Below are 14,268 nucleotides of genomic sequence, written 5' to 3'. Positions count from 1 at the left end.
CGCTAAAAACTCTGTCATGACAGTTTCCTCTGATCATGAATGAGGAGGAGTGGGGGTGGGGGCAGCAGAAGAGCAGAGAACTGCTCAGCAGCTTGACTGGAGCGGATCACAGTGCAAATTTGAACTATATCAATATATGTGATATAGTTAAATTCCATGTATCCTTTAAAAAAAATATATTGATATTTCGCCCAGCCCTAATTGCTGCCATCCTCTTCTTCCGTATATGAGTCAGTTTCGGGGCATTTCAGACCACCATCCTCCACGCCAACACGGAGCTCTGTTTAAACAGTAGTCACACTGGACCTGACTCTTGATTCACTTTTGGCCTTGATCATTATTTATAACTAAATGACATGAGTTACTTGAGGAATGGCCTGTCACTGTCAACCGATTCCTTGCTCAAAAATTGTTTCTCAACAAAATATGAGAAATCAGTGTTTTGGTACCATGTCTTTTCTTATGTTGTATTATGTCTTTTTGTCATTTAGTTTCCCTTGACGTACAGATCACACCCAGCCATGGGGAAATTAGTCTTGGCGAGTCCAAGTTCTTCATGTGTGAAGGTAAGTGTGTCCACCTGTCCCAACATTGAATAACTATGTTTTGTTTTTTAAGAGAAAATGTAATTGGTCTTTTGAGCTCACCTGTATGGACACCGGACAGAACATCAGGTGTTTTTTTTCCTCTCCACGCAATCTCAGTTCTTTTGGTGATTACTGCTAATGCTTGATTACTCTGATTGAAATAGTAATACGGAGGGAAAAGAGACTCAAAAAAATCAAATCAAAAACATCTGTATGATGTGTTTGGACACTTCAAACCTTCAGAGTGCCTCACAGAAAAGAGGGAGAGGTTGCAGAGTGTACCATGTGTACGCCAACAATTGTCAACTTAGTCTTTTGGCCTGATATAATTATAATCAACCTCTATTGCAGAGCTGTAGTGGGAATTGATATCGGTCCCCAAACAGAAAATCAGGAGCCCTCGGCCAAATCTGTGCATTCTGTGCAGTCTGCAAGTTTTTCCTGCAATCTTTTCTATGTGAATTCACTGGCTGCACTGATTAGGAGTTTGTCCCTTTGAATAACTCTTTGCTCTTTGTTTTTCCTCAGTTTTAGGTGTCGCTAAGCACATAGACTGGTATGGGCCGAAGGGAGACAGGATAGAATCGAACAGAGCGGATGTAACGGTTACCCGTAATGATGAGTCATCGTCCACCCTCACGCTATATAAAGCTGGGACTGAAAATGCAGGGACATACAAGTGTGTTGCCACCAACGGAGACCAACGAGGGGAGTCAACTGTCAAAGTGAAAATATTCCGTAAGTGTATTTCTTACCTTAAACAATCTCAAAATTGAGTGTTATATGTGTGAACTAAAACTAGATTAATGAATGAAAAGCATGTGTATTGAACACAGTGTTTTATTGACTGCTCCAGGCAATATGTGTACATTACCCTTTTCTTTGTGAAAATGGATTTTTCACCAATTCAATACATGGTCGGAAGACCATCAGAAGGCTGCTTAATGATCCTGTCTGTTGTGAGTAATGACTTTTATTCCCCATGACGCTTGATTTTCTAAACAGAACTTTTTTTGTTATTTCAGCGCATTTTTTTGGTGACGAATACAATTCTGGCTGTGTTGTCTGAACATCACGTTACCGCAACAGCAGACTCAAACTCATAGTGATCAGTTTGACATAAATAATAATAAATAATATTCCAACATCTTCTGCCACAATGTCACCCCTGGTGTAAAAAATGTGATTCTCATGTATTAATGTGATTTGGAAACTTATGACATTATATGAGTAAATGGTGTTTTTTTTTTTTTTTTATGCAACTCGTGTGTGGGTGTGGGTGTGTGGGTGTGCGTGTGCGGGTGTGGGTGTGCCCAGCGCTGCGCTGAACACAACTGATCTGTGTAAGCACAGCGCTGTGACTTCACACAGCAGCAGGTGATCGCTGTGCTACTTTTCACACACACACAAACAACTGATAACTCAACTTGTTAAGGTAAGTAAAGTAGAAGAGCAGCATTTAGAGTCATAACATTTAAATAATTGAATTGAATTTTGACTTTCACAAGAAAAAAATGTCAGTAAATTACAAAGGACTAAATGCACACACACAATGAAACTGACGTCTGTGTGTGAGTGTGTGTGTGTGTGTGTGTGTGTGTGCGTGCGTGTGTGCGTGTGCGTGCGTGCGTGTCTGGTCCCCCACCTGTTCCTATAATGTGTGTGTGTACATTCTAAATCCTATAAATTAAATTAAAACTTTACATTTTGTTATAAGTGGGAAGGCCCCCATACTGCCTGAGGTGTATATGGAGGTGTTTTAGTCTGTCTCACTACCGGATATATTTAATGATGCACTGATTTCATTGATAGGTAAAAGAGATAGAGAGAAGCCAATTACAGACCAGTTTACTCGGGGTGGATGTAAGATACGGATTGATAAACCTTTGTTTAGTAGGGGATTGGAGAAGGAGAAGGAGACGAGGAAATATTACCAGGTATTGTGAATGATGATCATCAATGACAGGGCATCAGCAGACAAAATGCGAAGACTGAAGCACCTCACATGGTTGAATCATGACAATCCGAGTTGTCCCTGAACCTTGATGCTGCAAAGGATTTTGACATGTAGATTGTGGTTTCCCTATATCCTTATATCTGTTTAAAATTTGGGTTTGGAAGGGATTTCTGTCAGTGAATAAAAATACTATATTACAACCCAATAGCAGCAGTTGTTACAAACAGAATTTTATCAGACTTTTTTAGTCTTTCAAGAGAAAACTGCCAAGGCTGTGCACTCGCCACATTACTCTTCACGATTTTGTTGGAACCACTGGTCTTAGCAACACGGAAAGGTATAGGGATCCAGAGCACAAACTGTTGTATGCAGATGATATTCTGGTGGTGATGGTGGACCTAAATAAATTTTTGCCAATACTAATCTTGCTGGGTTAAAATCGTAGGCAACTGGACTTCTGGTTTTCTTGAAGACGTTTCGCCACTCATCCGAGAAGCTTCTTCAGTTCAGAACTTCAGTTCAGAACTGAAGAAGCTTCTCGGATGAGTGGCGAAACGTCTTCAAGAAAACCAGAAGTCCAGTTGCCTACGATTTTAACCCAGCAAGATACCATGACCTGGATGACTGAGAACCTTCACAGACATGCCAATACTAATATTGAGTCCTATTATAAACTATCAGGATATAAGATCAACTGGCACAAATCCCAGGGCATGCCCATTTCAGATGTATGCGTCCCCAGTGAGATCATACTGTTTGGATTCAGATGGACGCCATCAGGAATGAAATATCTGGGTACACGTCTGAGCACAAATATGAAAGGAGATGATACATTTCATTCTGGACCGACTCCTTCAGAAAATTAAAATTAAATTAAATTTGGATCAATGGGGAAAACTAGGGAAAACTTAATGTAATTAAGATGATGATCGCTCCACAGGTCACTTATGTTACTGATACTGATATGTATAACACCACATACCATACCAGACCCTTCAACCCTCTGGATGTACTGGATCATTTACCAGTGGACAGGAATCTTCTTCAAACCTGACATTTACTTACTCTAAGGAGGTTGGAAGGCAATACACAAGGTGTGTTGTAATCTCTGTTGGATATGTGGAGCAAAGGCAGAAACCTTCCTTCCTTTATGCGCTATTGGAATGTAGTTTGATTCAACCATTTTGGGTGAGTAATAGAACATCTGGGGAAGGCTCTGAAGATACAGATGCCATCTCGCCAAGATTATGCTTATTGGGAGACCAAACACAAATAATGGGAGTGTGGTGACAGGACTTAACAATTCTAAAGGTTGGGATGATCTGTATTGGCATACATACTGTATATGTAGGTACCATACACCAGGGATCCACTATAACCCTGTGCACCTGAGCTGTCTTCATGTGTAAAATGGAAAATAAAGTAAATTTGCAAACTTTGCATCTTATTTTATTATAAATGTTTTCATTAATTAACAAAATGCAAAGTGGATGAAAGGGAGAGAACTCTAAACACCCCCAATGTCACTAAGAACTATCTTCAGCATAAATAAGAGATTGAGTGCAGGAATTGACTGTATGGTCCCCACAGAGCCCTGATCTAGTGTGTCTGGGAACAGAGAACTGAACTAAAAAAGTGTAATCACACCGATATATTGATTAAATTTAGATTCTTCTTCTTTTAATTCACTTGGCATTTTGTTCACTGAAAAATTGAAACATTGTTTCACATCTGCCCAAAATGATCCCAACATTCTTTATGCCCATTGTGTGCAAGGAATCAAGGAAAGTGAAAAGCAAATACAAATAAAACAAATGAAAGAGAGCAACTTTGATCATGTCCTGTTGCATCTGTAAGAATGTGAAATTGCAAATACAAAATGAATGGAGGAGGCTAGTTGAATTTCACTATGATGTGATTTCCCTCTCGATGTGGTTCTGCTTTCCTACCAAAGGAAATGAACTGCTGGAGGGAAGACATTGAAAGAATGCATGTATTTTGATGATGGTCACTATACCGCTGAGACAACATTTGTTTCACATTCTATTCCAGAAAGAATTACCTTCACAAATGCACCATCACCACAAGAGTTTATTGAAGGAGACAACGCCAACATCATCTGCGATGTTATTAGTTCACCTCCACCCACAGTCATCTGGAAATACAAAGGAGCAAGAATCCAGATGGAAAAAGATGGTAGGTTTTAACTGACAGCTTGTCGGTTGCATATTGCTTATTTGTGAAGCAGCTCTCATCTTGTTCAGCCAAGTTAATATTTTTTAGACCCAAGCGTAAGTAATAGAAGTAATGATAAAATGTAAGTTAATAAGTTAATAAGTAGTTAAAAATACCTTTTTCCATCATAATTATTCTTCCAAAAAATGCAGATAATAAAATATCCCCTTTTTTTTTTCCTTTTCCTTCTTTTTCCCTTTTGTAGTTTTTCTCCAGACTTTAGTTAGTTCTTTGAATCCCTTTTTGTGACTTTTGTCGTAACTTCACAGAATTTGAAAGTAAATGTAGAAATTTAACATACCCAAAATGGTGTCTGTCTTCTGCTTCTTTTCAGTTCGGTTTAAGGTGCTGAACAACAATCACCTCCAAATTCGTGGCATAAAGAAGACAGATGAGGGCTCTTACACATGTGAGGGCCGGCTCATGGCCCGCGGCGAGATTGATCTTCGGGTCATCAAGGTCATTGTGAATGGTTAGCACCCCTTTGTCCCTCACACTACTTCCTTTTCCTCTTAAAGTAGGTTCTAAAGTAGGCTTTTGATCCTACGAAGTGATGAGGCAATGTGTATCAAAGGATGAAGTTCCAAGAAGTGACTTGTTTCAGTTCCTGTTTTTTATTTGTATGTTTGTTTTACTATAAATTGATGAATGTAAAATACTGATTATCTTTTGTGTTTATCTTCGTATTATCTGTATGAACTCTCTAACTCTGTCTACCTGTCTGTCTGTCTCAGTGCTCCCAACCATTAGGGTTTGGCAGTCAGAGGTTAATGCCACCGCTGATGTTGGGCAGTTGACCATGTTGACTTGTGCTGTTGATGGCTATCCTGAACCCATGGTGACTTGGACAAGGTAAAGCTCCAGAGACAGGACAGCTTCAGTAAAAGTTGGATTGATTTTGTAGTATTTGTATATTGTGTGTGACACGGTGGTGCAGTGGGTCTTTCAATGTGCTATGTGCTGAAGGTAATTGGTAGGTTCTGGTGTTCTGTCCTTCAGCTGGTGACGCGTTAACCCGTTGACAGATGGGATCAGCTCCAGCACATCAAGGTCCCTTAACGGGAAGAAGATGAAGGAATATAAAGTGTTAATTCAACCTCATGTAGAGAAATCTTTGTGGACCCAAAGATCTCAGTTTCTAAGGTTCTAATGTGCTTTTGGGCTGAATCCTTTAAACATCTGATGCAGATAAGATGCCAGATTTCCTGAGAGATGCCAGCTGATGAGAGGAGTGGTAAAGTACATTTCATATATGAGAGGTCCTTTCACAAGCTGTTTCATATTTTTTTTGCTGTATTGCCTGTGGATATATCCTCCTCCCTCACGTAATGTAAGATATGTATGTCACATCTGTGAAACAGTGGTTCAATAGTCCACGAAACTGGAGGTGTTGCACTCTCATGGGGTATCAGAGACGTTCTACAAAGCAGTTAGCTGCAATCGAATACATCGGGCAGCCACAGTTGCATGTTCACAATGAAACCTGAAGACCTGTGTCATCAAAAGCTACATTGTTGGGTGAATCTGAATAGAGCTATCGATATGCTTCTGCCTTTGTTCAACCTGTTTCCAAGACAATAATTAATTCATTGGGGGAGTGGGGGGGACGCAGTGCTAACAGTCCAAGAAATGCTGTGTTTTCTAATGTTTTGATTCAATGCTACAATATAGTAATACACACATTTGCAGTTTCTTCAAATCTGTATTGAAACCCTATACTAAGAACATAACTAAAATAAAATAGTCGCATAGGGGCAAGACCAATTTTTTTCATTTCATTTTTTAAAGGGATAGCAAAAAGTTACTAGTTGAACAAGAAATATGAATATTTCAGCTGTGAAACCTTGGTCCTAATAAAACAATATAAAAAGGCTTATAATACAGTAATAAAACTACACATTTTGCTGATATTTCATGCAAAGATGTTCTCTTTTCACTTCCACTTTTATTTTAATGTGCATTTGCACATATATTTGCACGTGTATTTAGTACTTGAGTAGATTTAATATTTCATCAAGCCCTCTGGCTTGTCAGGAATCAGTTTCTTTGTAAACAACAGTCTTTTCTGTCCAATGTGTGCAGGAACCAGCTGGTCCTTGAGGCAGGAGCGAAGTACAGCTTTAATGACGACGGCTCGGAAATGTCAATAATGGATGTCACCAAGCTTGACGAAGGAGACTACACCTGCATTGCCAAGAACAAGGCTGGAGAAAGTAACCAAGAACTCAGCCTCAGAGTATTTGGTACGGACAAATGCTTTATTTACTTTTACATGCATGGACTGACAATTGAAAATATAAAGTGTTTTGGGAATCAGGGCCGGGCGACATCTGGGCATTTTCAGACATATATTGATATATTTCTAAAAGAGATATAACGATTCGTTAGATAGACTGAATGTTTTGGGTGAAGGAACTGTACTGAATCACAGACAGAAGAGATTTGTTCAAATGTCCGGGAAACAGTTGTTATCCTCGAAAATGAGTTATCCCCCCACCGCCTCGTGAGGGAATGCAAACAGGTTAAAAGGTATGCACATGCAGGTCTGTTGTCACCTTGAGCCCAGTTTATGCTCATCCATTAAATGGACGGAGGGCTCACATCGACACGAATACGGCATAGCTCAACATGCACCTCTCTAGAAATGTAACGACACGGCCCTCCACCGACGGCTAGAACTGAATGGACTGTTTGCAACACGTGTGACTTTATGTGAATGAGTTTAATGAAAGTATCTGTCCACAAGATGTTCCCAGCGGATTGCCTCTCATTTCCACCTGTTGTCTGTTGCACAGGTGAAATTGATTCACAATTGGTGTTGCCTCCTAACTGGACAGGTCGATTTCTCAAAAGTGTGATTTTGTGGAACCGACCAAAAGGTTCAGTCACTGTCGCTTGAAGTAAACAAAGAAAACACAATAACTGATTTTGGAGCATCAATTCCATTAGCGAGCAAGTGTAACTGTCCAATATGTGATTTCTGACCGGAGAAGTGAGAACAAAGGCTGATCTTATTGGAGTTACTGTGGTAACAGGATCTGCTCACCTTCCTTGCTGTAAACTGAAAAAAATGGAGAGAAGTCCTTTTGTGTACCCACTGGTGTGGCACAGGAACTCCCTCGATCATGTCGTGATCATGGTGATAGACAATGTTTGAGAAGAGAGGGCCCACTGCCTCAGAGTGGGACAATGCGTTCTGACTGAATGGTAATGCAAAGCATAAAGCAGCATTCCAAGTTTTTGTTTAAAGTTTTCATCTGGATTGATTTTTTTTTTTTGGAAGATTTGTTACCGCCCGAGCCGAGTATGCAGCACTGTGGGACACTGTGGGACATGTCTCCTCACACTCTCATTGACAAGCAGTAGGACAAAGGACATGCTTGGTGAAAACCTGGAGGAGTCTAATGGCGTTGTGCTTGGTTCAGGATGCAGTGGCAGTAGATAAAGCCCCAACCTCATTCAACAGGGATGACGTATGTACAGTAAAAGAACACACTTCAAATGAGACGCAGACCAGACAAGACTAGATGATGCAGAAAGAGGCAGACGAAATGCAGAATAAAAAACAGGCCTTCACATTACTGAATCAATCACATGTGGCGGAGAAAAGGGAAGAGCTTGACGCTGTAGAACGAACACTGGATGGTCTGCAGGACAGTGTCCAGAAGATACAATAAGAACAAATTTATTGACAAATGTTTTTATAAGAATGACATGAAGGGTTAGCAGGAAAGGCCCGGGTTCGATTCCTGGCTGGGATCTTTCTGCCTCTCCCTGTGTCTGCGTGGGTTCTCTCCAGGTACTCCCGGTTCCTCTCACCTCCAAAATCATGCTGAGTTTAATTGGTCACTCTCACTGTGAACGTGAATGTGATTGGTCTTCAGCTGGTGACCGGTCCAGGTTGACAGCTGGAATCAGTTCCAGCACAACATAATGAATGAATGACATCACTTCGTTTTAGATTGAACTTTGGCTGTATTTTGTTATTTAGATATATTCATGACTATTTATGTTTTGCTTGGCTATTTTTGCAGTGACTTTGATTTGTATTATATTTGAGAAATGCAGGTGCCAGATGTGTAAACTGAGTTGTGCAAAAAACAGAGATGAAACAAAGGAAATGTTTTTCCACAAATTTAATAAAATATGTATTTTGTATATTTTTAGAGAAAGTGAAGGAGTGCTGTGTCTGTTGGTGTGTTTGTTACAACTGTTGATAAGAACACACCAAAGATCGAGAGGGGCGGTGAATCTCTTCGTGTATGTTGTCACAACTTGTCTTTGTAGTGGCTGAAAAAGTCCTGAACGAGGATTTCAGGGATCTCTGCCAATGTGAATGAAGAATGTGCATATTATTGTTACATTATTGTGATAATCTCACTGCAGACTCTGCTTTCATATTTATAGCACTCTTCAAATGGAAGCAAAATTGAAGACCAAATATTTTTAGACAGGCAATACATTGTTATGTGAATAAAGTTTGGACCCACACAAAACAAACTGGGAAATCTTGTGATAGTTTTGTTGTGCAGTATAAATCTCCCCCTCACCTGACAAACTGCTGATCCTCATTCATGTTTGCTGTTTGTACTGCTGCAACTGACAAACACTAACTTTGTGTTTGTGCTTTGCAGTCAAGCCTAAGATCACCTACATTGTAAACCAAAGCACCTCTGAAATGGAGGAACAGGTCACTCTGACTTGTGAGGCTTCAGGAGATCCAACTCCCACCATCAGCTGGAGCTACGGTGAGCGTGTCTTCACTGATGGAGAACAGGTAAATCCCAGCTCCCTTTGGATCTTTATGTGTCGCTTTCCGTCTGAATTTGAACCAAACCTGGCAATAAAATAGACTTTTAGATTTGAACTCTAGACAGATTTTTAACTGAGTTTATGAGACAAAGTGCAGTTTACACACCCCACATTGATTTGATAAAGGCTGAAATAAAACTCATCGGCTGTGTTGAGTCCCACAGTCATTATATTGTAAAAGTTACAGTTCTGATATATCTTATTTGGAAATACATGTTATGTTATGGTTTTACAGATAGCCGCACACGATATGAACAAAGTAGATGAAATAAATAAAACATAGGTGGTGTATTGGATTCGAGGGGCAATCAGGGCCTGTTGTCCATTCTTCTGTCTTCATCAAATGTTCTGCTGAGGTTCTAATAACTCATTGAAAGTTGCAAATGCACATAAAATATGAACTTCAATGATCAAGTGTTTTATTTTGATTATGATTTATTTTGATTATTTCAATGACCATTACTAATATTCTGACCATTCTAATTGAAAACAACAATCAACATTTTTAGAATTTATATTTGTTTACCATGGCGACAAGTTGGTTACCTCATAGTGAGAATGGTTTGATTCCAGGCCTGGAGGTCTTCCTCCCACCTCCATTGTGTGAATGTGAGTGTGAATGCTTGTCTGTCCTTTGTACCCTGACGTTCACCCGTTGACAGCTGGGACAAGTGAGACCCGTAACTGTAGCAACAGGAGAAGATAAATTCATTTCTTTTCCAGCGGTGGTTCCGTGGTAACCTCCTCCTCACCATTTCACTGCTGAGGCTTTTGTTATGCCTTCCACATTACTCCATATGCAAATCATCATGAAAAATGAATATCCAAACGGTGTTGCAGTATTGCCCACATGGCTTAGACGCTGAGCATCTTGGTGTTAAAGGGGAAAATGTTCACATATTCCATTACATGCCCTACATTTTTCTCCTTACAGGCACACGTAAACAGGATCTATCAGGTATGAAATTTGTGTGGCACAGAAATGTACTGGAGCACCTGTTGCAAAATATGCCTCCATCTTTGACAAAACCCCAGTTAACCTCAAAGAAACGATTTCCCCCGGTTCAGTCTCATCAGATTTCACATTTGACTCTTGAGCTCGGAGTAAGGTGTCAGAAACCACTCTTTCATCCTCTGTTTCACAGCATGACATTGTCCGTAATCAGATACAAGTCAATCATTCCATATCCTTCAAATGATGCTCTACTTTAAATCTGTCTTTGACTGTCAAACACTCAACTAAACTTGTTTTAGCTATGTTTTGAATGAACATCGTTTTTACTGTTGGATTATGCAAGAAGAAGTTGTAGAGTTTTGTCAGCATTGTATTTTTTTCCAAATTAAAGCTGTACAAGAATATTCAAACTGCTGTGACACAGTCGTGTTTGATTTCTTTACAGAACAATTCTAAGCTCTACAGCAATCAGTGTTTGATAATCTAAGTCACTTTTAAGTGGAACATTATTACAAGTGCAAAACACATTAGCACCATGTTTCTCTCTAAACCCATCCGACTCCCAGTATGGAGGCCCCATCCACGACATACCTTTGAGAGCAGCTGTTGTACTTGACCTCTTCCTCTGTCAGTCCAGGTCACCTTCTTTCGTGGTCTTGAGGTTGTCAAAGAGGGTGAGGACAGAGTATCCTCACTGGAGGATACTTCATCACTCTACATGACATATATTTGACGGTCAAGCTATACTGTAGATGTGAAGTTTGAATCTGCAGTGGGGTGCTGATCACTGAGACCAAACTTGTAAGTGCAATAGACATACATTACCTACAGTAATATACATGACCCCCCCCCCGCACCCTGTTGTGGTTCACTTTTGCTGCCTTGCAGCACCATGACATGTCGGATGGCACCTGCCATGTGAGGCACAGTTGCACTGTGGCAGCAATTGTGTTTTGCACGTGGGTTTCCAGTTTTTCCTTGTGAACTGGTACCATTTCTTCACAGCTCTTTAAAGAAACGATTAGCAGCCTCACTGAGTCGCGGTAGTCTTAATTTTCAGTAGAATCAGACACTTTGCCTTCCTTCTTATCAGCAAGGGAGCAATTTTCATGGTGGGGCTCAATTAGATGCATGAGGAAATGGCTGCTAATTGTTGAATTGTCTACTTCTGTTGTGCTTCTGATGTCTGTCCTGCCTGCCATCATAATAACAGCTGTATTTTCATCCATGCTGATTACAGTACAAGGCTGCTGCATTATTCATGTGGGATTTTTGTCTTGAAAAGATGTTTTAGTATCCTTTTCTTTTCCTCTTTGAAGAATAGATAGAAAACAAATGCTATACATTCAGTTCAGTAGCAGGCCTGTGGAAACACACACTTAGTCCTTGAATCCCACACGTGAATATACAAGCAAAATTCGATAACAGACCACATTGCATGCTGTTTGTAAGATGTAAAAATGCAGTTACACACCCAGAGAAGGATTCTGGGCGTAATGGGAAAAACGTCACAGCATCATGCAGGAGCTTTCACTTCAGCTTCATTTCAAAATTGTTTTGTTTTTTATGTCACTAGTGCAGTTGTAATAATTGAATTTTCAGTCAAATTACAGTAATGTGATACACCTGTGGAATAGACTGTGCATTCATGTTTAGCTAGATGCTCACCTAAATAGGCTGTGGCTAAATGCCATTAAATCTGAAAGGAACACGCCCGAGGAGAATCAGCAACATGCAGACTTATCCTTGGCTGGGAGCTGCTATTAGGACATGTAAGTCAAAAGACAGGAAGACAAGGTTGTAATGACATTGGGGCCCGATTTGGATGTGCAAGTGTCTTTGCTTTAGATGCAGGTGTAGTTGTCATTTTCTCACCATTGCGCCCTCGCCGTCCAACTTGTGAACAAACTCTGTGTTCTCTGAGTGTGTCGGTCAGACATGATGGAGCGAAAGAAAATGACCACTCACCAAAAAAAGCGCGGGTCAAAAGTCGAAGGTGCAGTATTTGGCCGTTGATGAAGATGGTAAGAGGTGTCTTTCAGCATGTGCACATGCTACAACATGCGTGCACTCGGGTCAGTCACACGAGGGGGGGGTGTGGAGTACATGTACTCACTACTTTTGGTTAAGGTTCATTTTTGTTGGTGACATTTTTGTACCCACCACTGTTTCAATTGGGGTTTTTTTGGATGGTTCTTTTCCACGACACAGTTCCAGTAGGATTTTGTTACAGAGATGAAGCAGAACACGTTCACTGATGGTCTGATTCACTGTGGATGGATTTACACACTGAACATCAGACCTGAGCGGTTTTAAACTGACAGATCAATGCAGATCAACTGTCGGTCAGATAAAATATCTAGACAAGGCCGTCGCTGGCGTAATTGGGAGACCTCAGTGTGCATCACAGATCAGCTGCTCAATTGTTTCTAGTTTTTGTCAGCAGAGTCATCACCAGATGGAGCCTTAATGTGGACCGTGTGCAGTCTGTGGCATGTTTGCAATCACACTGAATCCCTGCATCACTTCCACCTGCCGTTGTACACAGCAACATTTGGCATTCGTTTTATAAAACACCGTTCAGCTGTTCAGGGAGGATTCAGCTCATAGATCGTTTAGAAAATGCCGGACCTATCACCAGTCTGCTGTTGGAAGGTCCCTGTGGCTGGAAAACCAAGTGCAGATGTACATATTGTAATGGTTTACATTGTATTTATGAACATACATTTTCATCATTATTGTGGATCATTTTTACATTCTTCTTCTATTTTCTGGTGTGCCCCCCCAGAAGTCAGTGCCCTACGCACAGCATGTAATGAGCGTATTATTATATCATTATATTATCATCATTCAACATGTCGAAAGAATGTGTAATCTATTTGATTCAGTTTACATATAGATACTCTACAATCATGAACCTAATCTGGATCTCAAACCTACTAACTGCCAATTAATTTAACTAAATGTGTTTTTAATGTTTTGCCTTGTTTATATTAAAGTCAGCTGCTTCTTGTGTACATAACAGAACACAATATGAATTCAGATTGTCATTTCCAGTAGTGACAAAACATAATTTATGTGCATTCTTAAATTTACACAAGAGCTTTGTGTGGTCGGCCCGCAGGTGTAGATTTTGTTAGTCGTTAAAAAAATAGGACAAAAAGAAGATTGTATAGAACTTTATATAGCTAACACAGAATGTGTTTTGTCCTGGAGCTGCGTATTAATGGGTAAACAGCATATGGATTTTTGAAGAAGATTCCAATTCACATTAGAGTAGTGACACTGAACATTTATAATAAAAAGTATGTTCAGGACAGTGCTGGTAATGATGTTTTATTTGTTGGAGTCAAGTCTTATAAAGTCATATATAAAATATGTTAATTAATAACTTATCCCCCAAAACCACTTTTTTTGCTGCTGTAAAACTGTTTTAACTGGGGATTTAGTAGATTTTATGATTGATCCTGGTCTTAATTTTAACATTATAGTGAAAATATAATATTCAAAAATACAAGGGGATTTACAAGTATAATGAAATGCTGATCTTGAGCTCAGGAAGGAAACAATCCATCCATCCATCCATCCATCCATTATCGTCCGCTTATCCGGGGCCGGGTCGGATAAATTTCTCAATTTATTCGAAACTCTGTGTGCAGTCAGTAAAGGACAGATTCTCCAGAATAAGGGTCAACACAAACCCAGGGTCACGCAGCAAAATT

The 14,268-nt window shown here is 40.0% G+C and overlaps 1 protein-coding gene across 1 annotated transcript in view; it reads left to right on the top strand.

Moving 5' to 3' along the window:
* The first annotated feature begins 472 nt into the window (after nucleotides 1–472).
* LOC144738662 (neural cell adhesion molecule 1-like) overlaps nucleotides 473–14,268 on the top strand; it is a 32,349-nt gene continuing 18,553 nt past the window's right edge. The window contains exons 1-7 of the mRNA XM_078621653.1: nucleotides 473–566; nucleotides 1,116–1,325; nucleotides 4,597–4,740; nucleotides 5,114–5,251; nucleotides 5,514–5,631; nucleotides 6,862–7,022; nucleotides 9,414–9,556. Coding sequence (XP_078477779.1) covers nucleotides 473–566; nucleotides 1,116–1,325; nucleotides 4,597–4,740; nucleotides 5,114–5,251; nucleotides 5,514–5,631; nucleotides 6,862–7,022; nucleotides 9,414–9,556 — 1,008 coding nt within the window. The remainder of the gene's footprint in view (nucleotides 567–1,115; nucleotides 1,326–4,596; nucleotides 4,741–5,113; nucleotides 5,252–5,513; nucleotides 5,632–6,861; nucleotides 7,023–9,413; nucleotides 9,557–14,268) is intronic.

The sequence above is a fragment of the Lampetra planeri genome, unplaced genomic scaffold (assembly GCF_965212315.1).
Source record: "Lampetra planeri unplaced genomic scaffold, kcLamPlan1.2.h2 scaffold_1115, whole genome shotgun sequence".
Classification (NCBI taxonomy): Eukaryota; Metazoa; Chordata; class Hyperoartia; order Petromyzontiformes; family Petromyzontidae; genus Lampetra; species Lampetra planeri.
The sequence above is the reverse complement of the archived record's forward strand: the minus strand, read 5'-3'. Positions and strand labels throughout refer to the sequence as shown.